The sequence below is a fragment of the Podarcis raffonei genome, chromosome 11, assembly GCF_027172205.1.
Source record: "Podarcis raffonei isolate rPodRaf1 chromosome 11, rPodRaf1.pri, whole genome shotgun sequence".
Lineage (NCBI taxonomy): Eukaryota > Metazoa > Chordata > Lepidosauria > Squamata > Lacertidae > Podarcis > Podarcis raffonei.
In genome coordinates, this window is record NC_070612.1 from 17,330,077 (window position 1) to 17,357,500 (window position 27,424).

Sequence of the window (27,424 nt, forward strand, 5' to 3'; positions counted from 1 at the left end):
GCTATGGTTCAATGAGATTTAACCCCTTGCAAGGAGTGAAGCAATTAATTTATAGTAATATGACTCATTTTACCTTGTATTGATCTTCCCACTCCACTCCTAGAGGGTGATTTAATATTCATTCCCCATTTTTCTAGTAAAATATTACTCCAAATAGCTTCCGATCCAAAACAAAATACAATATAGCACAACGACTTAAAATACCGGATGCATTTATCATTTTCTGTTTTCACAAAGTCGTGATGAAGGCAGTGCAATCTGTTCGACCGCCTCATTGTGCCTCTATTTTTTTAAAAAAATAATATTGGGGTGTGTATAACCCCCTTTTCCTACGGCAATGCACATCCCACCAAGTTGTGGGTCTGGGAAAGGAATGTGAACAGCAGCAGAGCTACTTCTCACTTTGCAGCAAAGCCAGCCCCCATTATTTTTTATGTAGATGGCTTAGGATAATGGTTATAAAAATACAGCCTTTGTCTGGTCCTGCAGAGAGCTTTGCTCACCTGATTTGTTGTTGCTCACTTGAGTTATTTTTTCATTCTCGTCCTCATCACTGTCATAATTCAGTGGTTGAATATCTGGCTCTTGCTCTACATGGTTTACATCACATTCCTGATCAGCAAAGCTCCTCATTGCAACAAGGCGGTGGTGGATTGCTGCGTATAGAGAAGCTGCATCCTTGGAGCTTGCCTGTGTAATGCACAAGACAAATAGGTCTATTAGGTACTGTTTTCCAGTTGACCAGTGAAAAACTGAGCACACCAAAGAGATTCCAAAGTTACTGAAAAGAACTGGAGTGACAGGTGTCCCTTCCAACTGAGCAATTCTGTGATTCTATGTTATTTATGCACTGCCTTCAAATGCTCAGTGTGGTTTTACATAGTAGAATTGTCAGGCGTCGGAGTCGGGAGTAGGTCAGCAATCAAAATCACTGGTGTCAATGAAGTTAACTCATTATTCAAAGAAACCAAAACATTGCAGGCCTAGCGATCACAGCAACTCTTCCCAGTAGGTCTTGCCCCAATGTAGCAGTTGTGAGGATTGAAGGTCTCGCCTTCCCACTGCTCTCTAAGGCTCTCTAAGGTTCCTTCCTTAGCAACCTAATGTTCTGGCGTCTTGCCTCTCATTGCTTTACCCTCTTCATTCCTCTGCTTGTTCTAGGAGACCAGCAGGGAGAGAAGCTGATCACATCAGGAGGGGGAGACTCCCTAGATTCTTCAGCAGACTTCTGTCGCCTAGCCCCTCTCCTGCCTCCTCTTCTACCTCCGAGTCTGGGCTGCTCTCTGCCACAGCCTCTTCCTGCTCACTGAAGCTCGTTACCTCTTCAGCTTCCAACATCTCATCCTCCCCGTAGTCTACTCCCTCTTCTCCCTCTGACCACTCATCATCATCTCACCACCAATCCCCTGGCTCTGAACCTTTCTTCCCCTGGGGGTTTCCTTGGGGGGTTCCCCAGCTGGAGCCTTCCACCACACCTCTGCATCCAGCTCGTCCATGGCAAAAAATGAGGCAACAGTTAAAACATCCTATGTAAGTTTGCACTAAGACTCTTCTGGAATACAATAAAACAAGGTTTAGGCATGGATGGGGAACATGTTGTCCTCCTGATATCGCCCTCCAGATAAGAGGACAACTCCTATTATCTTCTTGACTATTGGCCCTGCTGACTGGCGCTGATAATAGTTACACCCCAACATCTGGAGGGTCAAGTGTTCTGTATCCCTGTTGTAGGGGGTGGCAGCAGGCAGTGCTGGGCAACCAGCACCTTGGATACAAGTCATCAAAAAGCAATGGAACTACAGACAATAAATATGCAAACAGAAGTGTGAAGCAATTAAAATTTTAAAGCTAAGCAAAGGTCTCAGCTGAGGGGATAGCAAAACAATCTGGCCAGGGACAGTGGTGGAGGAAGGGGGTGCGGGGTGTGTGGGCCGCCCCGGGTGTCATCACTGAGGGGGTGGGGTGACAAAATGACAAAAATATTTTTAAAAAAATTGGGCTCACAAAACTTTTTAGTTCAGTCAACAAATGTAACGAAATGTGGCTGGCGGGACTTCCGGGTTGGTGCCATTGTTTAATGGCGGATTCCCTCCGAGCTCCGGAGGGAATCGGCTCCGTAGCGTCTGGGTCTGGCCGCTGCGGCGAAGCGGAGACCCTTAAAATCACAGGCGCGGATGCCTGTGAACATAGAGACTCGGCGGGCACCATTTGCGCCCCCCCAATCCGCGACGGAGCCTTTTTAAAGGCTCGGAACGGAGGCAGGGTGAGGCGTGGTGCTGAGAGTACTCCCTCGCCTACGGAGTGAAGCCGCAAGCCATTGACAGAGAGCGCCAACTTCTTCCAAGACCGATTGGACTCTAAAACACAAACCCGTGAGTAATACGGAGATTGGAACTTTAAAAATTTCTAATTTTGGATTTGGAACGAGCGGGAAGGGGCTAAAAAGGAAGTCCACCCCCCCCTCTTTGTAAACAATTTAAAGCAAAGGACTGGGCAGCTAAGGTCGAGAGAATCTGTTTCTTGCTTTTTAATGAAAGATCCTGACTTCACGGTTTTGACACTATAAGAAGATTTACTGGAGGATAAAAAGAATTTTGGGAGCTGAAATTTCACCCCCCCCCCAGACCCGGGAACGTCCTATGGGAAAGCCTGTTGCATTGAAGATTTTGACAGCTGTCAAGTGAGCTGTTAGTCAGCTAGTTGTCAGCTGGAAAAAGAGAACATTGTTTCTGCTGTTTTTGCTGGTTTACTTGGTATAACTTGTTGAAAATAAGGAGGGCTGATACAAAATAACTGGACTTTTGGTTTTGAGCTGAAAGGAACATTAAGGAACTAAAATCCCCCTAGAGGGGTAATAGGGACACTACATCACAAAAATGGCTGGAGTATGTAAAATCCAAGCAGAATTGGACAGAGCACTCGTTCTCTTGGGAAACTTGCAAGATGAATACAATGCTTTGTCTACAGAGGTATCACTACTACACTGGACAGTAAACAACAGTTTTGAGCTTGATAAGGACTTGAAACAGGAAGCCTATTCAACTGAACAAATAAATGAAACTGAAAGTGTAGATATGATGGAGCAATATGTTGTTTTTGAAGAAAATGAAGGAGGAGCAGGAGATTTGCAGGAGTTAAAGGAGAGTTACAATATGAGGCCTGACATGATGATAAAAAAGGACAATAAAAATTGGATGTGGAAAGCCTGGTCTGAATGGGAGTTTGGAAAATGGAGAGATCCCCTTTGGAGGAGATCTGAAGACCTGAGGATTACAAATTTGTTGAAGGTGAAAGCTGAAGCTTTGGGGACATCTGGATCTGAAAGAGATTTGAAACAAGAGTTGGAGCACCCCATAGGCTTTGTTTTTAAGTATGGAGGACTGGCTGGAAGCAACATGGATTCTGTTGGGCCGGAGCCCCTCCGAGACTTGGGGCTTAACATCAAGGACTATCAAAGAGACCGGCAGAAAGGAACTGAGAGAGATACAAGGGCCTCGGACGTGAGATCTCCAGGCTAAATAAATAACATAAAGACTGATGGATATTGGTTGGGGACTGGAACCGGGAAAAGGGTGGGTGGAGGTTGGGAATCCAAAGGGTACATAAGGATAATTTGCTTTTTATATTTTGTTAGTGGTAAGGAAATTGGGTAAATCGTGGAAGGGAAATTTTGGTCGACTTTAGGAAAAAGGTTTAAGAATAATTAATGGGGTATAAGTATTGATGTGGGATCTTAATAGGGTAAAACTGGTTTTTTTTTTCTTTTTAAATTAATTGAAAATAAGGTTGTTAAAAATAAATTGAGGAAATGGAAAAAAGAAGTAAAGTAAAACAATAGTATGTTAGAACAAATGTTTAAGTTAAGGTAAAGAAATAAGTTAAGGACTTGCTGAACTGACAATTTAAATTGGAATACAAGAAGGGGAGGTGTGAGGAGGTCTGAGAAATAAGGTTAAGAATAATAAGTATCAGAAACTTTATGTGTTTTTTCTATTTTTTGTTTAGTTTTGAACTTTTGTGTTCTTTTTTGTTTTGTTTATTTCTTGTGTTTGTCTGTTGTGTGTTTCTTGAAAATGCCAATAAATATTTAATAAAAAAAAAACAACGAAATGTGGCTGGCACTGGGCGCCCCACTGCGGGGGCCGGCACTTACCTCGGGGCCTGCAGTGTGCCCGAGCCATGAGTCTCTCCTGGAAGTGACGTGGTGGCTTGGGCGCCTGCAGGCTCCAGCTACAGCTGAGGGGGAGGCAGCGGAGAGGCTCCACGCAGTGCGCCCCGCCCCTGGCTGCAGGACGTGTGCACCGCACTGGGCACCCGAGCGGCTAGCTACACCACTGGCCAGGGAACAGTGAAGCAAAGTAGCAAATCAACCACTGCACCCCAAACCTTGCTGCTTGTTCTGGCCAGGGCAGAAGGTGGAGGCAGGGAGGTTCAGGAATTTTTGCTGCAGCAGCTCCTGGTTGGCTCTACCTGTATTAGAAACACCTTGACACAAGAGTCCTCCAAATCTGTAGCCGTGATGCACAGACTCTTCCGGTTTGCTCTCTCTATGACCATCTGAGTCCAGAGTCTGGTGTTAAGAATGAGCCTCATGCTCCCATGATTTCGCATTACTATAAACAGGAGAAAAGGAACATTAGAAAGAAAGGAAGATAATATTTAAATACCCTTTTCTTAATGGGGGAGATTTCGTCTAGTAGCACTGCAAAACTCAAGTTACTCAACTTCTGAAACTTAAGAACATAAGAAGAGTCTGCTAGATCAGGCAAATGGCTCAATGAGTCCAGCATCCTGCTACCCTGGCTTTTAAAACCATGAGAAGTTTGGAATTCCCCACCTCCCCACCCCATCTTATGTCTGGAAATGCATTGTAGTAGAATAAATGAACTCAGTTATCCACTATTCCTATATCGTCTAACTCAACTACTCACCATTTGTGACAAACACTCCCATTTCTTGAGAATGCTCAGTGTTTTGAATATCTCCATAGCCTGTCTGAATACATGATGGTGTACTATAAACCAAACTTTATGTCTGCAAATGACTCTCTCTAAAAGAGGAAGTACACAAAAATGATGAAGATGTTCCTATCTGCACAATACATTCATTCATTTATTTTTTTAAATCTACCCTTTATAAATGTTATAGTTTTGTCAATGAAGTATCCAAGTTGTTTATACGCAATTCATTTGTAATATATGGGATTCAATATGTATTAGAAATGAATTTCAAACAAATGACTCGGAAACTGCATTAATAAAGTTGTAAAATTTATAAAGGTTAGAATTTTTAAATGAATGTATTTTGCCAATAGGAACATATTCATAACTTTTGCAAATGTAATTGTATGTGTCAGTGTTTAATGTTTTAATGTTTTCACTATGCATAAGGAGTGCCTTTTTTCTTGTGTATGTGTAGGTTTCTTGCATGTGTTTATTTACCTATTTGGAAAAAATAATAAAAAATACTGCAGCTGAATCATATATAAACCATGATGTATGCAAGCTTCCCAAGGCATAGTGTGAACAATTAATAAATCAATTACTGAATGGGAGCTCATTTGATTAATTGACTAACATGTAGTTAAATGGATGAGACCCCCAACTTAAACAAATAAAATGTCTGCTGGATTGTGACGTTTATATTCTAAATCCTTTGGCAATATGTTATAGCTGTAAATACAATTTGCTCATCTTTGCACATTTTCCACATTGATAATTGCCTATGGGGAAGATGGACTTAATGGTGAAATTAATTCTTACTCAGTCTTGACTGCAGCATTCCACACTGATTGCTGGATGTATCATTAAGTCTCAGAGAGCCACTGCCTCTTTCAGTCCAGGATGATGATACTTTATTAAATAAAAAGAGTCTGCAGTTGATCTAAAATGGGAAAATTTGATAAAATTGTCAATTCAGACATACCCTTTTTATAAAAAACAACCCTAAAACTTCTGTGTCATTTATATTCTTACTATTAAATAAAAATGTTGTTGCTTTTTTTAAAAAAAGAAATGGCAATTAAATGGATTACTATTATTCACAAAACTTGAAAAGAAAAATAGAACAAATGTTGGAGAAACAACCTGTGAGTTATTTGATCCCCTGTCAGACAACTATTGGGTACCTCATGGTTTGTTTTAACAAACCATGGCTTAGTGTTATGTGCAGACCAGGCCATGGCCTGTTTTTCAAATATAACAAAAATTCCCCACCAATAAATCTTTTAGGAAAAGATATACCTGTAAGACATTGTGCTCTGCTTCTTCTCCTGTAGTAACTTCAACTTTATCTAATAAATATCTTTGTGTCGGTTTGCTAGATACATAAGCAGCAGCTGATTCAACTAGGGTTGTATCCTTGGCAAAAAATGGTGCTATAGAGAAAGGAGAATAATGGAAAATCCTGAGGTTTCTATGAAAGGAAAACCTTGCAGTTTTACTGGCAGCCTGGCCACCATTTTGAATCCTCCACCTCCATCTAGTACGCTGGCCGAGACCCTACCTGCCTGAGCACTGTCCCACCAGAGCAGTACATGCTCCGATTATCTCTTCCTTGGACTACTACAATGGGCTCTATGTGGGGCTACCTTTCAAGGTGACTCGGAAACTACAATCAATCCAGAATGCAGCTGCTAGACTGGTGACTGGAAGCAGCTGCTGGGACCATATAATACCAATCCTAAAAGATCTACAGTGGCTCCTAGTATGTTTCCAAGCGCAATTCTAATTCTAATAATATGTTGTTCTAATTCTAATGTGTTGTTCCTGGATGCCTGATTATCGTCTTCCAAAGCAACTACTCTATTCCGAACTTAAAAATGGAAAGCGTAATGCTGGTGGTCAACAAAAGAGGTTTAAAGACTGTCTCAAGGCAAATCTAAAAAATGTAGTATAAACACCAACAATTGGGAAACACTTGCCTGCAAGCACTCCAATTGGAGAACAGCCTTTACCAAAAGTGTCAAGGGCTTTGAAGACACTCAAACTCAGGACGCAAGGGAGAAATGTGCTAAGAGGAAGGCATTCTTGGCAAATCCACAACGTGATCAAGTCCCGTCCGGAAACCAGTGTCCCCACTGTGGAAGGACCTGTGGATCCAGAATTGACCTCCACAGTCACTTACGGACTCATTGTTAAAACTGTGTTTATGGAAGACAATCTTACTCGGTTACGAGTGATTGCCAAAGAAGAAAAGGTACCGTCATACCTTGGGTTGAATGCACTTCAGGTTGAGCACATTCAAGTTGTGCTTCGCGGCAACCCGGAAGTAACAGAGCATGTTACTTCCGGGTTTCGCCACTTGTGCATGCGCAGAAGTGGCGAAAAGCGACGCGCATGTGCGCAGACGTGCCATCGCTAGTTACATTTGCTTCTAGATACGAACGGGGCTCCGGAACGGATCCCGTTTGTATCCAATGGTACCACTGTATTGTTCTGAGGAGCTGGTGAATGGCAGCCACCTCACTGACAAAAATGCTGGAGAGTGTTCAAGTAAAATCCTGGAAAGTGGTCTTTTTCAGGGTGCGGGAAAGAAAGATTTCAGAAATTTTCTGATAAAAATGTCATCTGAGAAATTTCCACTCAGTTCTGAGAGAGAGCAAGCATGATTTGTATGCAGTTGGACACAGGCTCAGACCCCGGCATCTAGAGTCTGAAAAGGATCAAGCAGTGAGGGATGTGAAAGTCATTGGAAAGTCACTACCAGCTGGAGCAAAGAACACTGGTCTCAACTCTAGATTCCTGTAGAGAACCTTTGACCCTCCAGATGTTGCTGAAGAAAAAACCCATCAGCCCTAGGAAGCATGGCCAGTGGCGAGGGATGTAGTTGTAGTTCAACAACATCTGGAGGGCTATAGGATCCCGACATCTGCTGGAGTTGAACAGCAGAACAGTCTGAGGACAAATCCACACCAGAAACTTGAAGCACATCCCACATGTGACCTCACCCAAAGAAACTACATTTCCCAGGATTCTTTGGGGGAAAGTCACGTGCTTTTAAATGTGTTTTTGGCTATGCTTCATAATTAAGTGGGTCTTTTCTCTTGGATTACCAAATGCAATCACAACATCATGAAGTGCAAAATGAAAGCTGCATGCTAACAAGTTAATGTTATTTATTTGGTAAGAAAGATCACCTACTTGTCTGCGGAGACCTGGTATGAAAACCTATAGGAGACGTGGATTTTTTTCCATTGTTGCCACTTTCAGAATGATGCTCTGGGGATTTCGCTGGCCTCTAGAAAAATTTCAGGAAGGCATTACAAATGACAAAATCAGAACTACAACTGGGAGCATGTCAGATGCTGATATTTTACTCATTTTTAACAATTTAAAAATGAATGGCATTGTAAAATATGCAACGAGACAAGGAGCAGGTTATACTTTTATGATAGTATCCTGATTTTAATAAAGCAGGATAATGTGCAACTTTTACAAACATCCTGTAGTAAAATATTCTAGAAATACTTTAGTAGTAAAATAATCCAGCAGATAAGTCTCCTCCACAAGAAGCCTTGGTATACATTAGATTCTGGCCTAGGTAAATTGAATTGGGTATCATTTTACTCTGATTTTAAAGGGTTATTTGTTCACTGTACTAAGCCAAGCATTATATCAATCTTTGCACAGAATATGAATAGTATCCTGCCTTAACTAGAATTATGAGAGCTTTTTGAACTGTTCTAAATTAAGGCATATCTATGGTAAAGTCAGAACTTAGAAATTACTTTATTGGAACGTTGGATACAGGCTCATCTAAGTCATTTTACATGGTTTTCCCTCCCCAGAATGAGACAAAAATCTTTAAAACATACCAAAACTCTTTCTACTATATTTTCTCCAAACACAAAGTCAGAATGCCTACTGCTTGAGAAAGTTCTGCCTTCAGGTAGTTGGTTGCTTAAAAAGGAAAAAGAAAGAACGAGTCAGGGGAGAAGAAGCCTAATCAACTTTTTTTTGGGGGGGGGGAATACAAGTAAATCTGATTCACATATATGTGTATCTGTGTTTGTTTTCCTGGAGTCCTGCCAGAAAAGTCTAGTGTCAACAATTATTATTTATTTTATGAATTGCTTATGATGGGGCATCCATTTCTTGAATGTGATTAAAGCAGATGGAAAACAATTGCATATATAAAAACCATTAAAACATTTGGCTAATACGAAAACAATTTAAAAATAAGGAAAAATAACATATAAAACAATTTTTAAAACCAACAGGTATGTATATATAATCAATTTCAATTCTAATACGGATATCAATACAAATATCAAATCCAATACAAATGCAGACTACTTTGAGTAGACAGTGTTGAAACCACTTGGATTTTATAGGACACCTCTTTAGGGCAATAGCTAGAGTGGCCAAGTTTCAAAGCCAGATGTTCTAAAGCCAGAGAAATGATAACTGGGTTGTTCAGAAGAGATCCCTCCATAGACTGATAGCCTCTGAGGTCCTCTAGTCCAATCCCCTTGCTCAGCGCAGGACTCTGGCAACAAGAGTTTCCCTGACAGATGGACATCCAGCCTCTGCTTAAATACAGCACAGCACCTTCCAAGACAAACAGTTCTTGCCATTACACAGTTTCTCCTAATGTTCAGCAGAAATCTGCTTCCTTGCCGTTTCCGCCCATGAGTTCTAGTCCCGCCATCTGGAGCAAAAGGGAACAAGTCTGCTCTGCCATCTGCAATGACAGCCTTCCAGATAATTGAAGACAATGATCATATCTCCCCTTGATCACCTTGTTCTCCAGGCTAAATGTATTCAGCTCTTTCAACTGCTCCTCATAGGACTTGGTTTCCAAAACCCTTTGTCATCCCGGTCATCCTGTTTGCTTAATGTCTAGTTTGCCAACGACTCACATAACATGTAGCATCCAGAACGAGGCAGAGTTCCATGCATTTAGTCAACACCTGGAAGCCACATTGGGGCCAGAACCATCAATCTTGCCCCCAAATATTTCTGCTCAGGATGCCCACATACCACTGCAACGTCAGAAAAGGGGAGTCTTCATGTGTACAGTGCAATTGTACACCTGTAGGTTCTCCTTATTATCGGGACCCCTGTGAGTTTGGGGTTTCTGATGGTGTGGGCAGCCTATGCATTTATAGCTCTTTGTGTGTGGACTTTGCTTTCTGATATTATGTGGGCATATGGGAGTGTGGCAGGAATGTACACAGACAATCATGGACAAGGTCCATTGGCAAAGGGGGTCTTTATTATTAAAGATACTTAAAATGAAGTAGGCTACTTGGGTGAATGTTTCGTTTCTTCCAGAACTATTCTCCACCCCAAAAATATTTCGCTTTGCTTACCTTATTGTTTGAAGGCCTGAAATATGAAGAGATGGAAGCGGTCTTTCTGAGTCATCTGCCCACAAACAGGTGTCTCCAGATACCTAAAAACAATTAAACCAATTTGGCTTTTCTTGTTTTCTGAAAGCATACACTGTCGCTGGATATGGCGAGTGGCACCTTCAATTACCCTACCATAGGGGTGTCGTGATTGCGGGCCACTATCCACCCTCCTTTTTCAATTTTTTTTATTAATGTTCCAAGTTTATAACAAATAAAACACACAAATAAAGAAAAAAGACATTACAATACTAAAAAAGGCAACAAAAACAAACATGTAAACACCTAATACTTTAAGACCTAATTTGATTTTCATTGTTAACTGACTTCTTCAAATCCCTCCTTACCGAGTTTCATTGAATCACCTTTTTAACAGCTCTCCAATATCCTCTTTCTAATTAAATTGACACCTTTAATTTTCGATCTTCTTCTCTTTTCATAATTATCTAAATCCATAGTATTTTACAATTCATTCTCACTCTAGTCCTAGGCCCATTTGATACTTTCAAGTAACTTCTACTTATCGTATGTTACAATATTTGGCTAAATAGTCTTTAAATTTCTTCCAGTCTTCTTGATATTCCTCTTCTTTCTGATTGTGGATTCTTCCAGTCAGGTCAACTAGCTCCAAAAAGTCTAACATCTTCATCTACCATCACTATCCACCCCCCTTAACCAGTCCTCCAAACTCTGCCAGGACCCGGCAGGGAGAGGGAGAGGACATGAGGTGTTGCAAGTCGCTAGCCAAATGGTATAAAGCTGCTGCCACCACCTCCTTTCCTGGGTCAACCCTCAAATGGAGTCCAAGGAGGAGAACCCCCCTTCGATATTTACCAGGTTGCCCGACCCTGTGTCACTTTACTGTGACGCAGACAGAAATCCAACAGGTAGTGTGTATCAAGTGGTCAGGCACCAGTTCAGCTTCTCTGGCAAAAGGCACAAAAATCCTTTTCCAAATTTATTGAAAAAGTCACTCAGTAAGTAAAAGCTTGTACGTTTCTTAAAAGGCTACAAACAAGAAAAATAAAAACGTTGCACATTATAACTGACTAAAACATACTCACAAAGTAACAGTTCAAAACATGGCAAGTCATCAATGTTTCTTTGCTGGTCAAGCGCCCTCAGGCGCAAAACACCAGGGCATAGTGGTCTGCAATTTGCATCTCAATTCCTCAAACTTTTATCCTTGAGGATCCCACGTGGAGAAGCAGTTTAGGGACCAATCATTTCTTTTGGTTAATTACCAAATACCAATGGCTGTATGGTGGGACTATAACTCCTGATTGTCAGGAGACCAAGACAGCTGAACTTTGTTTATGCTCAAAGGACCTTGAGATCAAAAGGTACTCCCTTCGGTCCCAGACGTCTACCAGACTTTTTGAGCTGTAAATTGCCTGATAGCCTTTTCACACCCATTCCACATCCGAGCTCCCCAACTGTCAGAATTTTCAAATCAGATAACATCTTCTTCCTGCCCAAAGAAGGGATGCAATTTGATTCTCACTTCTAAAGACAGGAAGTCTGCAGTTAAAGAGACCAGACCTCTGTTTCCCAGAAATCCACAGCTTTACTCTCCCACAATTCCTCACGCCTACATGAACCAAAGTTTTAACATGCTAAGATTTCCCAACTTCACTACAAGGGGCATTAAAAATAGATGGAATGCTAGCCAGAACAGCTTTAAAATGCCATTCACACCAGAACACAAACTGGTCCCCTTATTTTAATGGAACTCAGGAAATACCGTATTTTTTGCTCTATAAGACTCACTTTTTCCCTCCTAAAAAGTAAGGGGGAATGTGTGTGCGTCTTATGGTGCGAATGCAGGCTGCACAGCTATCCCAGAAGCCAGAACAGCAAGAGGGATTGCTGCTTTCACTGCGCAGCGATCCCTCTTGCTGTTCTGGCTTCTGAGATTCAGAATATTTTTTTTTCTTGTTTTCCTCCTCCCAAAACTAGGTGCGTCTTGTGGTCTGGTGTGTCTTATAGAGCGAAAAATACGGTACTTGGCTTGGGTTGGTCATCTGCCCCCACTGCCAGTTTGAGTGCCTTTAAGAACTGCATCTGCTGCGTGAGTCTGTCTATTATGATCTGCCTCAAGGCCAAACTACATGAGGAATCCATCACATGGTTTGCCCATCATTTTCCTTTTGCAAAGGGAAAGTGTGTGGTCCTCAATCTGGATCAGAAACAATGGCATGGAGATGCTTAAAAAAAAGAGGAGGACACAACTTTACTCCCTTTTGTGGTCCAGCTTTAGTAAAGGGGCTACATGAGCATCGTGAGCTCCCACTTCAGATCTTTGCCTACCACACGCCCTAAAGGGGTGCAGCATGGCTTCATGTGGCTAATGTGTGAGTACAGTGGTACCTCGGGTTAAGAACTTAATTTGTTCTGGAGGTCCGTTCTTAACTGAAACTGAAACTGTTCTTAACCTGAAGCACCACTTTAGCTAATGGGGCCTCCCGCTGCCACTGCCACACCGCCGCTGAGCGATTTCTGTTCTCATCCTGAAGCAAAGTTCTTAACCCAAGGTACTATTTCTGGGTTAGCGGAGTCTGTACCCTGAAGCGTCTGTACCCTGAAGCGTATGTAACCTAAGGTACCACTGTATTGCAATACTGAACTAGTACCCAGTCCTTGTACTTCTTTGCAAGACATCTGGGAGATAAAAACCCAATTCCATAAGGTATTATGTATGGAACAAGGCTTCCTATGTGTGCTATATTTTACCTCAGTGTCTGATTCGTGTTTATCCTCCAGGACATTTTCAATCTCAATCTTCTCTACTGGTTTGCGCAAAGGAACTTGCGGCGGTTGTAAGATGGCAGGCCTTAAAACATCCCGGTGTACATTTGTTGAAGGAAGACCTTGCAGAATAGAGAGAAACAGGGATTTTGTAAAAAATGGTTATTTCTTGTTGCACACCCTTCTTGTACAAGGGTTTTTTAAAGTCACATGAACAAAGGAAAAACTAATCCTTCATTATGATAGTCATGCCAACTGAACTTCTGTCTTATTTTCACACTAGGAACATTGTAGCTAGGTCACAGAATCACGAGGCTATACATATACAATATATTTGAATCACACATCCACGCTGGCTAAGAATCATGGGAACTGTAGTTTGTTAAGAGTTCTAGGAATTGTAGTTCTGTGAAGGGTAAACTACAATCTCCAAGATTATTTGGGGAGAATGTAATTAAATTGATGGTTTGTGCACTGCCATACAGTGGTACCTCGGGTTAAGTACTTAATTCGTTCCGGAGGTCCGTTCTTAACCTGAAACTGCCCTTAACCTGAAGCACCACTTTAGCTAATGGGGCCTCCTGCTGCTGCCGCGCTACCGGAGCCCAATTTCTGTTCTTATCCTGAAGCAAATTTCTTAACCTGAAGCACTATTTCTGGGTTAGCGGAGTCTGTAACCTGAAGCGTATGTAACCCGAGGTACCACTGTAATTTGAAGGGTTTTCAGCAGAGTCTGGGTGGACACTTATTAGGGAAGCTCTAGTAGGAGGTTTCCTGCATGGGCATGTGGTTTAACTAGATGACCTTGAAGTGCCTTCTAACTCCATCCTAAGACTTTCTAGATTTTTGGAGGGAAGGTGGTTAAAAACATATTTTGCTCTTACACCTGTACACTAGAGCTGAAGCAAATTTTGCAAAATTTCAAAATCCCACATGAATGTAAAAACAAATAGGTCACAAATGGGGCGCATGGTATACATGGTAAACTGAGAGTTATATGATATGCCTGAACAATGGGTTTAAATGAGGTTCATAACACCCTTTCTGCACAATCTACAAGTCCTAGAAATTTCCTTCCAGTCTAGTTCCATGATCATCCACAAGCTAGGGGGCAGTGTGACATACATGGCAGGATTTCATGTACAACAGAGGCTTTTCCATAGTAATGCCCTCTATTTCCTTCACTTCTAGTCCATATAAAGGGGCCTATGTAATAGCCCCATATAATGGCTCCATTAAAGCGGTACCTATTTATCTACTTGCACTTTGACGTGCTTTCGAACTGCTAGGTTGGGAGGAGCAGGGACCAAGCAACGGGAGCTCACCCCGTCACGGGGATTCAAACCGCCGACCTTCTGATCAGCAAGTTCTAGGCTCTGTGGTTTAACCCACAGCGCCACCCGCGTCCCACAATGGTTCCATTACACTGTAATAACTGTACCTTTTTCTGTTTCTTTCACAGCAGTGTTCTTTTGTAGTAGCGCTGAGGTCATGAATATGTTATTCTTCTTTACTGCAAAACAGTGCAAAGTGTTTAGCTAAATTGGTTCCCCCCCCTTTTTGTTTATTTTGTACTGAGTTTTACCAGTGAGTCAAAACTCCCTCAAGCACTGACAAAATAATAAAAATAACTATACTGGCCTACTAAATCACTGTTTAGTCATACTTTAATTTACCTGGCTGGGGTGGTGGAAATGTTGGAAGGATGTTAAAGGAAGATGATCTTGCTCTTTTGGGGGAAAGCACATTTTCTGGAAACACAAGAAGCAAATCATAATTTTCCCCAAGGGTATTTTACACTTATAACTTAAGCAAATGTAATTATACCAGCATGTAAACACAATTATAGCACCATGTTTCTTTGATAAAAAAACTTGGCAGATATATAGACTAAGGCAGCCTTCCCAAACCTGGTACCTTCCATATATTTTTGATTCCAACTCCTATCAACTGCAGTCAGGGTGACCATCCCCAATGGTCAGGGATGATGGAGATGTTATACAAAACATCTGGACACTCGGTTGGGGAAAGCTGAACTGAGCATGAGATTATTCTTACAGTTTCACATCCCACTGTCGTCCATTTCAAGCTATGCTTAACTAAGTACCTTTGAAATGAGTGGGAATTAAAACTTGCTGTTCAGCATTTAATTCCAACTGAGTGAGTACAATTTGAAACCAGGTAGAATAAGGGGTTTACTCTCAATGTACAATACAGTACTGCAAAGGGAAACGGGCTAAGAAGTCATACCTCTGTATGACTGGGAGTCGGAAGTTTGAAAAGAAAAAGACGACGATCTTGCACGTTTTCTGGAATAACCAGCGGAAACTAAAAGGGGGGAAAACACAGCACACATCATCATGCACTGCAATTCCTTTCAACCTCAGCAATACAACAGCCCAAAGGAATCAAATCCAAGGCTACACAGCGTGGCATAGTGGTTAGATTGTCAGACTAGGATGTGGGAGACCAAGGTTCAAATCCTCCCTCAGTTCACCGGGTGACCTTGGGCCAGCCATTGCCTCTCAGCCTAACGTACCTCACAGGGCTGTTTGGGGGATTAAATGAGAACCATGTACAGTGGTACCTCAGGTTAAGTACTTAATTCATTCCGGAGGTCAGTTCTTAACCTGAAACTGTTCTTAACCTGAAGCACCACTTTAGCTAATGGGGCCTCCTGCTGCCGCCGCGCCACCGGAGCACGATTTATGTTCTCATTCTGAAGCAAAGTTCTTAACCCGAGGTACTATTTCTGGGTAAGCGGAGTCTGTAACCTGAAGCGTATGTAACCTGAGGTACCACTGTATGAGACCTTGAGCTCCTTGGAGAAAAAGGTGGGAAATAAATGCAAAAAAAAAAAAAAGCAATAAAGACTCTACAACCTGAAAAAAGAGACAAAGCACGTGGCTTTGTAACCCCCCCCCCCCAAATCTTTAATACAATTTATTCTTAAAATAAAAAAGATCCTTGCCACTTCCCCCAGGTGGTAAGGACCTATGTGATCAGTCCTCTACGTGGAGAGTGTTGTGGGGATTAAATGATGAGCAGGAGAACCGTGTATGTCACCTTGAGCAGCTTGGGGGAAAAGATGGACTGTAAATGCAATAGTAAATAAATAAATAAGGCTGTCTTGTGATTGTCAGAAGACGGCTGATAAATCAAGGGTTCTCCCTAAACAAGGGTAGATTATCCTAGGGTTACAAGTATATTATATTTGAATAATTAAATTATAATTAAAATCTATTGCGTGTTGAGGAAGTTGTCCAAGAGAGAGCACGCTCTTGTCCATATCCCACCGATGACTAAGATAATCACATGTCCTGGTTTGCAGAGGGCAGAGAACAGCCCTTTATTCAAAAGGCTGAATAAAACATGTTTTGTAGATATGGCTATTTTTTTCATAGGAATGCAGGTGCTGGATGTGCAGGGACCCTACTTACAAAAAAAAGGGACAAGAATATATGCAGCTGCTTAGTCTCAGGTTTGATGCCATATCAGATTTGCTGCCAAACCAGAAACAATACAGGTATTTATTGGCATGAAAAATCCTGAGGCAGAGGATTGAATCTAGGTGATATGTTGATGCCCTGGGTTGACTAAGGTGAATACCTATTTACTAAATAAAAATGATACTATGTACTTTGCAACCAGTTGGTGTTGGAAGCTTTCTTAACAAAAATAAATGATTACATTAAAAAAAAAAAATTGTTATTATTTTATTTTTAATAAAGTAATAATAATAATTTAAAAAGATGTGCACCCACCTTCAAGGCCATTATTTATCATAATTATCCTATTTTCCAAAAATGTAACACTTCTTGGGATGGTTTGATCCCTTTCTGTTTTAACAATACAAATTCCACAAATAGTTTCCATATCTCCTCAAAGTTATTTCTCTTCCATATTCCCCTTCCTACTTGGACAGCACACGTTAATTTATCATTAATCGCTATATCCCACAATTCTTTATACCACTCTTCTATTTGGAATCCACCTTGCTTTCCCCATTTCCTAGCTAGGATAATTCTTGCCGCCTGATTACCTTTTTCGGTCTTGCACACAGGATCTTCTGCAGGCCTCTGGACAGAAAGAGAGAGTAGTCAGCCCTCAGTTGAGGTTTGCCAGATGTCAGTTATTTTAAGAGAGACCCCTAGTTGGACACTGATTTTTGCCGGCCCTGGAAATATGTGTAACAGAATGCATAGCAGAAACTGAGGCTCAGTCTAGATCATGAACAGATGATGTTGGAGATCAGTTTTCATCAGCCCCACCTCAGCGGCAAAAGTAGACAGGGCAACAAAAGTGACTCTTAGCTACAGACTACAGTGGTACCTCAGGTTAAGAACTTAATTCGTTCCAGAGGTCCGTTCTTAACCTGAAACTGTTCTTAACCTGAAGCACCACTTTAGCTAATGGGGCCTCCCGCTGCCGCCACACGATTTCTGTTCTCATCCTGAAGCAAAGTTCTAAACCCAAGGTACTATTTCTGGGTTAGCGGAGTCTGTAACCTGAAGCATCTGTAACCCGAGGTACCACTGTATTTTCTACATGCACTCACACTTTCATCTGTCTCCTCCATCCAGACCAGCAAGAGACATTAACAGAGCTTAACAACATATTCTAGCCACACAAAAACACTCAGTGTGTAAAATACAGTCACCAAGGGGACATGGGCTGGGGAGAGGGGAGTGTCCTAGGAAGACATCCTGGGGAGAGACCTCGAGGGTTGCATTTGCTCCCAAGACCTGAGATTCCCCACCACTGCTCTGTATGCATTCAGAGTACAGTGGTACCTCGGGTTAAGAACTCGATTCGTTCCGGAGGTCCATTCTTAACCTGAAACTGCTCTTAACCTGAAGCACCACTTTAGCTAATAGGGCCTCCCACTGTTGCTGCGCCGCTACCGCGCAATTTCTGTTCTCATCCTGAAACAAAGTTCTTAACCCAAGGTACTATTTATGGGTTAACGAAGTCTGTAACCAGAAGCGTCTGTAACCAGAAGCATCTGTAACTCGATGTACCACTGTACAGTCATACCTCAGGTTAAATATGCTTCAGGTTGAGCGTTTTCAGGTTACGCTCCATGGCGACCCGGAAGTAACGGAACGGATTACTTCCAGGTTTCGCCGCTCGCGCATGCACAGACGCGCAAAATGACGTCACGCGCATGCACGGAAGCGGCGAATCGCGACCCGCACACACGCAGATGTGGATTGCGTTTGCTTCAGGATGTGAACAGGGCTTCGGAACGGATCCCGTTCGCATCCAGAGGTACCACTGTAACTTCTAAACCAGGGGTAGGCAACCTAAGGCTCGTGGGCCGGATGCGGCCCAATCACCTTCTCAATCCAGCCCGCGGACGGTCTGGGAATCAGCATGTTTTTACATGAGTAGAATGTGTCCTTTTATTTAAAATGCATCTCTGGGTTATTTGTGGGGCCTGCCTAGTGTTTTTACATGAGCAGAATGTGTCCTTTTATTTAAAATGTATCTCTGGGTTATTTGTGGGGCATAGGAATTTGTTCATTCCCCCCAAAAAATATATTCCGGCCCCCCACAAATTCTGAGGGATAGTGGACCACCCCCCTGCTGAAAAAGTTTGCTGACCCCTGTTCTAAATTCTACTACTATGGCTGGGAACCCAGGTTTTCCAGGATTCCTGATTACACATCTGCCCCAGGTGTGTACAGATGTATCTATGAATGCAGACTCTCTGCTGAACCCACATAGACCTGCTGCTGTGGTCCTGCGCCTCCCACCTTGTGCCCTGACTCACCCCAGATGTGTTGTCAGGAGAAATGCAAGAAGGGGAGGCTTCCATTCGTACCTTGCAAGGGCGTTCCTTCTTGAAAACAAATATGGGCTGTGCAATCACGGATCTGCCTTGGGAAAGAAGAAAGACTCCATATTAAACAGTGTGTGAATTCAAATAATGTTTCCTTTTGCACTATACAAATATAACATGTTTTCGTTGATTTGGGATTTCTGAACAGAACTCAGCTATTCTGAGAACGCAATATTTCATCTTTTGACACCATGCTCTCTTCAAATCCACACCATTGCTTTTTCTGTTATCTTTCGGGGATGCAGCTGTACTAGATAGATGAAAAAATGTATTTATTGTTGTGTACTTTTACCTTTGGGTCACGGGTGGCTCTGTGGGTTAAACCACAGAGCCTAGGACTTGCCAATCAGAAGGTCGGCGGTTCGAATCCCCACGACGGGGTAAGCTTCTGTTGCTCGGTCCCTGCTTCTGCCAACCTAGCAGTTCGAAAGCATGTCAAAGTGCAAGTAGATAAATAGGTACTGCTCCGGTGGGAAGGTAAACGGCGTTTCCGTGCACTGCTCTGGTTCGCCAGAAGTGGCTTAGTCCTGCTGGCCACATGACACGGAAGCTGTATGCCGGCTCCCTCGGCCAATAAAGCGAGATGAGCACTGCAACCCCAGAGTCGTCCACAACTGGACCTAATGGTCAGGGGTCCCTTTACCTTTACCCTTTTCCTTTTACCTTTGTATTCTCTAAAGCAGCTTTGTACTAGATGGGGGGGGGAATGTGTTTATTGTTGTGTACTTTGAAGTTTCTATTCTCCAAAACAGGTTTGGGACCTTTACCTAATGATAGGGACGGTTCTAGTAGCAGGAGCAGCTTAGATGGTGCTCCAGTTGCCCTGTAATCACCTTGTTTCATCATAGGATGTGTGGTCCAATTCAGCCATTTGCCTGACTGGGGGCCTCAGAAAGTAGCAGGGAAACAGCACCCAGAAACACCTCTTACAACGACTTGTTCATCTTGAAGGACAAGTTGAGGCTCATCTTCTCAGCCTCAAAGAAGGTGCCTTTGCCCCACCTGTGCAACATTAACATACACCCACCCAATCGTTTCGCTGTTTCTTGGCCCACCAGTTTCCTTTGCAATGGAAACCTGCACTTCAGCCTAAGTCCATTGTCTCTAGCTTCTCTTTGGGAGCGCGTCCCATGCATGCACCCTCATTTCATCCTCACCCCACGGCATGGGATGCCTGCACAAACGTCCAATTTCCATGTCATACAAAACTATTCTATTTCAACATCATCTATAGGACCTTTTGCAGATACCATTTAAGCAGGTGATCCATTCAACACACTATAGAATGGTCAGCAAAGCTTATCAGCAGGGGGCCGGTCCACTGTCCCTCAGACCTTGTGGGAGGCCGGACTATATTCTGGAAAAAAATATGATTGAATTCCTATGCCCCACAAATAACCCAGAGATGCATTTTAAATAAAAGCACACATTCTACTCATGTAAAGACACGCTGATTCCCCGACCGTCTGTGGGCCAGATTTAGAAGGCGACTGGGTCGGATCCAGCCCCAGGACTTAATTTGCCTACCCATGCACTATAGGAATTGGGCCTTTAGTGTCCTGACACCTACCATGTGAAATTCTCTCCTGTTAAATGTTAGACAGGTCTAATGCAGTCTGCATCTGTATTGGAACTATTTCCAGATGCTTTTAAGTGTATCAGTTAATGTTTTTGCTGCCCTGGGCCCCTACGGGAGGAAGGGCAGAATACGAATTTAATTAATAATGATAATGATAGTAAGTGTTGTTCTCAAATCAACAGCAAGCAATTTTAGGTGCTTCTCTTCATCTTCCTAAAAGTAACTTAATAGACGTAACGGCAGGGTTAAAACTGAGCAAGGATGCAATTATGGCCTATATACCCATCTTTAAACAAACCACAGTCTGGTTATATATGCAACTCTATTTAAAGAAAAGGAATAATGAACGATTTCTCCTGAGCTGTTAATGATTACAGCTCAGTCAAATTGCACAGAGGCAGAATTCTGCATGTGGAGGTAGTTATTGATAACTTAACCGCATGTTTAAAAAAACAGAGGTAGATTTGACTGTACCCCACAAAGGTATAATTTGTGAAGCCACCCCACAAGCTTGTATAATTTATTATGAGTATTGCTCAAGTGAAACTTATTAAAACATTCATCAATTCACCACACAGACAGTTAAGAAACTTTATATAGAGCTTGGCTTAGCTAGCACAACCATTTAATGTTGGAACATTCTGAAATAGTTGCCAAATACAGATTGGACACTTCCTTTCCAGGGTGTTTAAAAATATTTGTAAGATATATTTAATCTTTCAGTGTACAGTATATGTGTGCATATATGAATAGTCTCCAGAGTATCTGGGATCCTCCTTACAAAACCTATGCAATCAAATATATTCTGTTCTCATAAAACCAGCTGCAAAAATGTGTAATGGGTTGTTAATTATAACATGCCATACAAAATAATATTATAGCCCAATGGGGAAGTGACTATGCACAGCACTGCAGGAAAGCAATAAATCAGGCATTTGGTATTTGCCTATACATGCTCAACTGTGCGTAGAATTCAGACGTCCCATTTAATCAGATGGTAGAGTAATAATAATAATTTATTATTTATACTCTGCCCATCTGGCTGGGTTTCCCCAGCCACTCTGGACAGCTCCCAACAGAATATTAAAGACACGATAAAACATCTAACATTAAAAACTTCCCTAAACAGCGCTGCCTTCAGATGTCTTCTAAAAGTCAGATAGTTGTTTATTTCCTTGACATCAGATGGGAGGGCGTTCCACAGGGTGGGCACCACTACCAAGAAGGCCCTCTGCCTGGTTCCCTGTAACCTCACTTCTCGCAGTGAGGGAACCGCCAGAAGACCCTTGGAGCTGGACCTCAGTGTCCGGGATGAACTATGGGGGTGGAGATGCTCCTGCAGGTATACAGGACCAAGGCCGTTTAGGGCTTTAAAGGTCAGCACCAACACTTTGAATTGTGCTCAGAAACGTACTGGGAGCCGATGTAGGTCTTTCAGGACTGGTGTTATATGGTTTCGGTTGCCACTCCCAGTCACCAGTCTAGCTGGTGGATTCTGGATTAGTTGTAGTTTCTGGGTCACTTTCAAAGGTAGCCCCACGTAGAGTCAGGAACAGTGTGTCAAGTGCATGACAAGGATGTTGAACTAGCTGGGCTTTTGGCACCTGATCCAGGGAGGCTCATCTTATGGTCTTAAAAATCCCTTTGTTTTTGTTAGTATTAATATGTCGAAAAATCAGAAGGGAGCTTTCATTCTCATCTGCTCTTCCCATGACAAGTGCTTCTGCCGTGATCTAATATATAAGGCAGTCTGCATGTATACACACACTCTCAGATACTGTCTGGTCTCAGGGAATCCTCTTCAATTTGTCAACCCACAAAGTTTTAAAGATCCTGCAGCAGGATGTAGGTGCTTCAGGATGAAACCTGAAGTACGTCCCTTAAACCCAAATGTCTGCGACATCAGTCCTTTTTATGTTCTCCGTAGCAGCTTGCATACTAATATCCAAACCACCATGACCTGGAGTAAAATAAAATCTTTTTTTTTTAATTAGTAGACATAAGTAGCTGAAGACGGTTAGAAATGGGTGGATCTGTCCATTTCAGTTTATTCTTTTTCCAATTTTAAGTTCTGTTTTCCGCATTACCACATCACTCTGCATTTTTTTAAAAATCCATGTGAATTTCTCCTAATATACATACATTTTTTTTGCAAAGCAAAACATGTAGAAAATACTAATATAATGTATTTTCAACAATATGTGCAATTTAATGCACACCTTGCTCTGTGTGCCTATGCATTTTTAGATACATTACTTGGTTGCTTTGCAAAACTTCAGAGAAGAAGAAGTTCTGAAGGGTTTGTGTATTATTTTGCAAAGCGTGACTTCGGCATGCTCTCCTTCAAATGCAACCCAAATCAAATTTCTCTACTGTGTCTACTTAGGCTAGAGCAGTTCTGGTGCTGCTCAAACTCAGCAGAGGGCAGTAGTGTCCAGCCCATTGCAGACGCCTTACAATTTTCTCATCTTTGACTGTAACCTTAAAACTAGAATGGGGAAGCTGCAGGGAACCTCCAGCTGCCGTTGGATTCCAACTCCAGTTTCCTCCAGCCAGCATGGAATGATATTCAGGGATGATGGGAGTTGGAGTCTGACAACATCTAGGGGTCTGCAGGCCCCCCAGGCTTACCTTCAAGGCTTACTAGCCTCATCATTCAGAGTTTTCTTTTAACAAGAACAAATTCTATCATCTTACCCAGTGGTCTCTTCCTCCGGCTTTCTTTAGGAAGGCTAAAGTTCAAGCATTAGATGGGCGACCCATTTTTATCATGGAAAAGCAGAAACGTTTTAGCCTTGTGACATTAAAACATATTGCACTAACAAAAAGCAAAACAAAACAAAATAAAGGGAGGGGGGGAAAAGGATGTGGGAAACCAAATAACAGACTCACTTTGGACAACCATGAGAGAATGACTGTTTACTAAAAGCTGGAAGGCCGTAGGAAGCTGGCAAGGATCAGAAATGTTCTGTGCCAGAATTAGGAGCAGGGGAAAACAAACTGTTGCAATAGCTGAAAGCTCAGATCTAGGAGGAACTGAGGGAGTGTTTCTGAGTGGCTGCATTTCTGACTGGCAGAAAAATCAGGAGACTAAGATATCACAGTATGTTATAAACAGTAAAGGACTTATTCTAGTCAGGGTGGGTGGGAAGAAACACATATGTCTAGGGTAGCCACTTATACATTACTTCCAAAAGGAAATGTATTATCAAAACAGAGGGCACATTTAATTTTCATATGCTAACATGCATACTGGTGCAAATATAGAAACAGGGCCCTTCCAGACCACTGGCGTATTGTTGATGCATTCTGCAACATATTCTTCGCACAATGCATTAGTACATTAGTGGTGGATTTATTCTGCTTTATTTTTTTCCTGCTGTGATACATCCCCAACGCCACCTCATTATTGCTCCTTATAGCAGAACAAAAGTGGAACAAAAGTGAACCAAAAGATTTATGGTATAAAACGTGGCAGGGTCTCAGCAGGAAGCTATGGAATATGCACCGATTGGAAATGAAGCAGTGTGTCCGTCCCAAAATTTCTGCAGGTGCAAAGTATATGGAAAGCAGTATCTGGTATGACCACCCCAATGGCATCATGAGCACAAATCATTCTGAATACACGATAACAATGGCATCCGGTCCATGATTACTCTATTTTAAAAAGAAATGCAAAACATCTCACCACAGTGTGAGCAACTGAAACATGGCAGTAAACTGTTAGTTGTTTAGAGTATTATTATTGTGTATATATATTTTTTTAACAGCCAGGGAAAAGGAGAGGTGTTGTGGAATTTTCAACCCCAGGTGCCAACTTAAGTTGGCACTTAAGTTGGTACTGTGCACCTTTACCGGAAACAAGACTACCGTTTGCAAACAGTCTTGGGCCAAGCCAGGAAACATACAGGCACAAACCTGCCGGCACATTTTCTATTATAGTTAAAGCCCACATTTGCGAGCTCACGAAAGCATGAAGGTTATATAGGGTTGCCGAGGTTATATAGGGTTGGACATAGCCGGGATTCGGCCTTTGGAAGCAGGATCCAGCAGAAATTGATGATATGTCCAGGAAAATTAGCAGTTTTTGAGATTTTGCAAAACAACAACAACTTTGGCAACAACTTTGCCAAAAAAAAGTTCAACAACTTTTGTGTCCGGATTTTCACTTTTTGAAATGTAAGGAGGTGACCCCAGATGGCCAAAACAGTGAGGCAAGTCCAATGCATCTATATCTATATTCACTGTGTTGCCAGCAGATTATCCCATGCAAATATTCACACACACACACACACACACGGCCGTTTTCCTCTCCATTGGGCTTGCTTCTGTTTTCCGAACCTTGCTGACAGGGACACAAGAAGCTGATTTTTAATGAGTCAGATTATTGGTCCATCTAGTTCGCTATTGTTTATACCAGGGGTATCTAACCTGCCGCCCTCCAGATATCATTGAACCACAATCCCTGTCATCCCTAAACATTGGCCATACTGGCTGGGAGTGATGGGAGCTGTAGTCCATCCATATCTGGAGGACACCATATTGGCTCCCAGAGGTCTACTCTGGCTGGAGGTGGCTCTCCAGCGTTTCAGACATAGGTCTCTCCCAGCCATACCTGGAAATGCCCAGGATTGAAATTAGAAACCTTCTGGGACTTCTGGGTTAGCGCCATCGACTAATGGCGGATTCCCTCGGAGCTCCGGAGGGAATCGGCTCCGCAGGATCGGGTCTTGCCGCTGCGGCGACGTGGGGACCCTCAAAAATCACAGGCGGTGAAGCCTGTGAACCTGGTGACTTGGCGGGCACCATTTGCGCCCCCCCGACCTGCGAAGGAGCCTTTTTAAAGGCTTCGGGACGGCGGACGGGGTGAGCGGCGCGGTGCTGAGAGTCGACTGCTTCTCCTGCGGAGTGAAGCCGCATTGCCATGGTCGGAGAGCACTGACTTCTTCTTGTGAACAATTGGATTCTAAAAGTAACAACCCGTGAGTACTACGGAAATTGGAATTGTAAAGAAATTTTTTTTAAGAATTAGGCACGATCGGGGAAGGTGTAAAAAGGAAGTCTGCCTCCCCGTCTTGTAAACAAGTTAAAGCAAGGACCTGCTAACTAAGGTCGAGAGAACCTCTTTTTTCCTTCTTTGGTAAAAGACTTTAATTTCACGGTTTGGCAGTATAAGAAATCTTGCTGGAGGACAAAGAGCTAATTTTAGGAGCTGAAGTGCAACCCTCCCGGACCCGGGAGTGTTCCGCGTGAGACCCTGTTGATGAGGTACTAAAGAGTTTGACAGCTGTCAAATCAGCTGTCAAGACGGAAAGAGAGAACTTTGTTTCTGCTGCTTCTGCTGGTTATATCTGTTACAATTTTGTTACAATTGGTTGAAAACAAGGAAGAACTGATACAAACTAACTGGATTTTTGGATTTGAACTGGAATGAATATTAAGAAACCAAAATCCCTCTAGAGGGGGTTTGGGGACATTACAAGAATGGCAGGAGGAGGGAAAATTCAGGCTGAATTGGACAGAGTCTTTGTTCTCTTGGGAAAGTTACAAGGCCAAATTGATGTTTTGGCTACAAATGTTACAACTCTGGGCTCAACTGTAAACAATATTATTGAATCTGATAAGGATTTGAATCAGGAAGTTTATTTAACTGAACAAAAAGAGAAACTTGACAACTTTGAGAATTTGGAGGAGACATATGTTGTCCCTGAAGAAAAGGAAGGAGGAGCTGTAATTCTGCAGATGATGAAGGAGGACTTGAGGCCTGACATGATGGTAATGAAGGAAAATAAGAACTTGATGTGGAAAATCTGGCCTGAATTGGAGATTGAAAAAAGGAGAGATCTCCTTATGTGGAGATCTGAAGACCTAAGGATTACAAATTTGCTTAAGGTGGAGGTTGGAGCCTTGGGGACATTTGGACTTGAAAGGAGTAAGAAACAAGATTTGGGCTCCACTTTTAAGTATGGAGGACTGGTTGGAAGAAACATGGATCCTGTAGGGCCAGAGCTTCTCCGAGATTTGGTGTTCAATTTTAAGGACTATCAAAAAAACCGGCAGAGAGGAATTGAGAGAGAATTAAGAGCCTCGGATGTGAGATCTCCAGGCTAATACTAGATTAAGACTGATGGACATTTGTTGGGGACTGAAACCGGGAAAGGGGGGGTGGGGTTTGGGAATCCAAAGGGTACATAATTATAATGTGTTCTGTTTTTATTTTGTTTTTGTAATGTGTATGAAAATTGGGAAATTCGTGGAAGGGAATTTAGGTCGACTTTAGAAAGAATGTTTTAAGAATGTGTATTGATGTATAAGTATTGATGTTTAAGTTTGGATAAGGTAAAATTGGTTTTTTAAAATGAACTAAATTAAATGAAAATAAGGTTAGCAAAAATAAATTGAGGAAATGGATGAAAGAGAAAAAGTAAAATAATAATATGTTAAACTAAGTATAGAAATAGGTTAAAAATTATGGATAAGGATTTGCTGAATTAACAATTTGAACTGGAATACAAGAAAGGGAGGTATGAGGAGGTCAGGGAAATATGTTATTGAAAAATAGGTATTGTGAAATTTATGTGTTTTTAATCTTTTTTGCTTTTTCCTTTTTGATTCTTTTTTTATTGTATTAAATTTGAAAATCGTAATAAATATTTTTTTTTTTAAAAATGAAATTAGAAACCTTCTGCATGCACAGCTCTCCCACTGAGCTTCTTCAGCAAGCATAGCCTTAATATGCATTTGGAGTGAATCTTTGTTCCAGAATGAGAACATCTCATGTGCATGGGGAGAAGAAAAGCGCTTTAGTGATGGCTGCAGAATGAAACTATGGTGGGACAGATGGAAGCAAATAGAAAGGACTGTTCTCCTTCTAACAGTGCCAGCTCACTTGGCAGCC

The 27,424-nt window shown here is 42.1% G+C and overlaps 1 protein-coding gene across 4 annotated transcripts in view; it reads right to left on the reverse strand.

Moving 5' to 3' along the window:
- RANBP3L (RAN binding protein 3 like) overlaps positions 1-27,424 on the reverse strand; it is a 46,502-nt gene that overhangs the window by 10,767 nt on the left and 8,311 nt on the right. For 2 of the 4 annotated variants that reach the window (XR_008332722.1, XM_053408307.1), the window contains exons 2-14: positions 18,879-18,985; positions 17,145-17,181; positions 15,353-15,430; positions 14,779-14,853; positions 14,544-14,615; positions 13,088-13,224; positions 10,316-10,398; positions 8,816-8,900; positions 8,142-8,238; positions 6,243-6,376; positions 5,763-5,883; positions 4,471-4,613; positions 504-690 (exon numbers count right to left, since the gene is read on the reverse strand). Coding sequence is in view for 3 of the 4 variants with exons in the window: in XM_053408307.1 (XP_053264282.1) it covers positions 504-690; positions 4,471-4,613; positions 5,763-5,883; positions 6,243-6,376; positions 8,142-8,238; positions 8,816-8,900; positions 10,316-10,398; positions 13,088-13,224; positions 14,544-14,615; positions 14,779-14,853; positions 15,353-15,430; positions 17,145-17,181; positions 18,879-18,985 (1,356 nt within the window). In the remaining variant the exon portion in view is untranslated. The remainder of the gene's footprint in view (positions 1-503; positions 691-4,470; positions 4,614-5,762; positions 5,884-6,242; positions 6,377-8,141; positions 8,239-8,815; positions 8,901-10,315; positions 10,399-13,087; positions 13,225-14,543; positions 14,616-14,778; positions 14,854-15,352; positions 15,431-17,144; positions 17,182-18,878; positions 18,986-27,424) is intronic. The other 2 variants (XM_053408308.1, XM_053408309.1) reach the window with 2 other exon arrangements.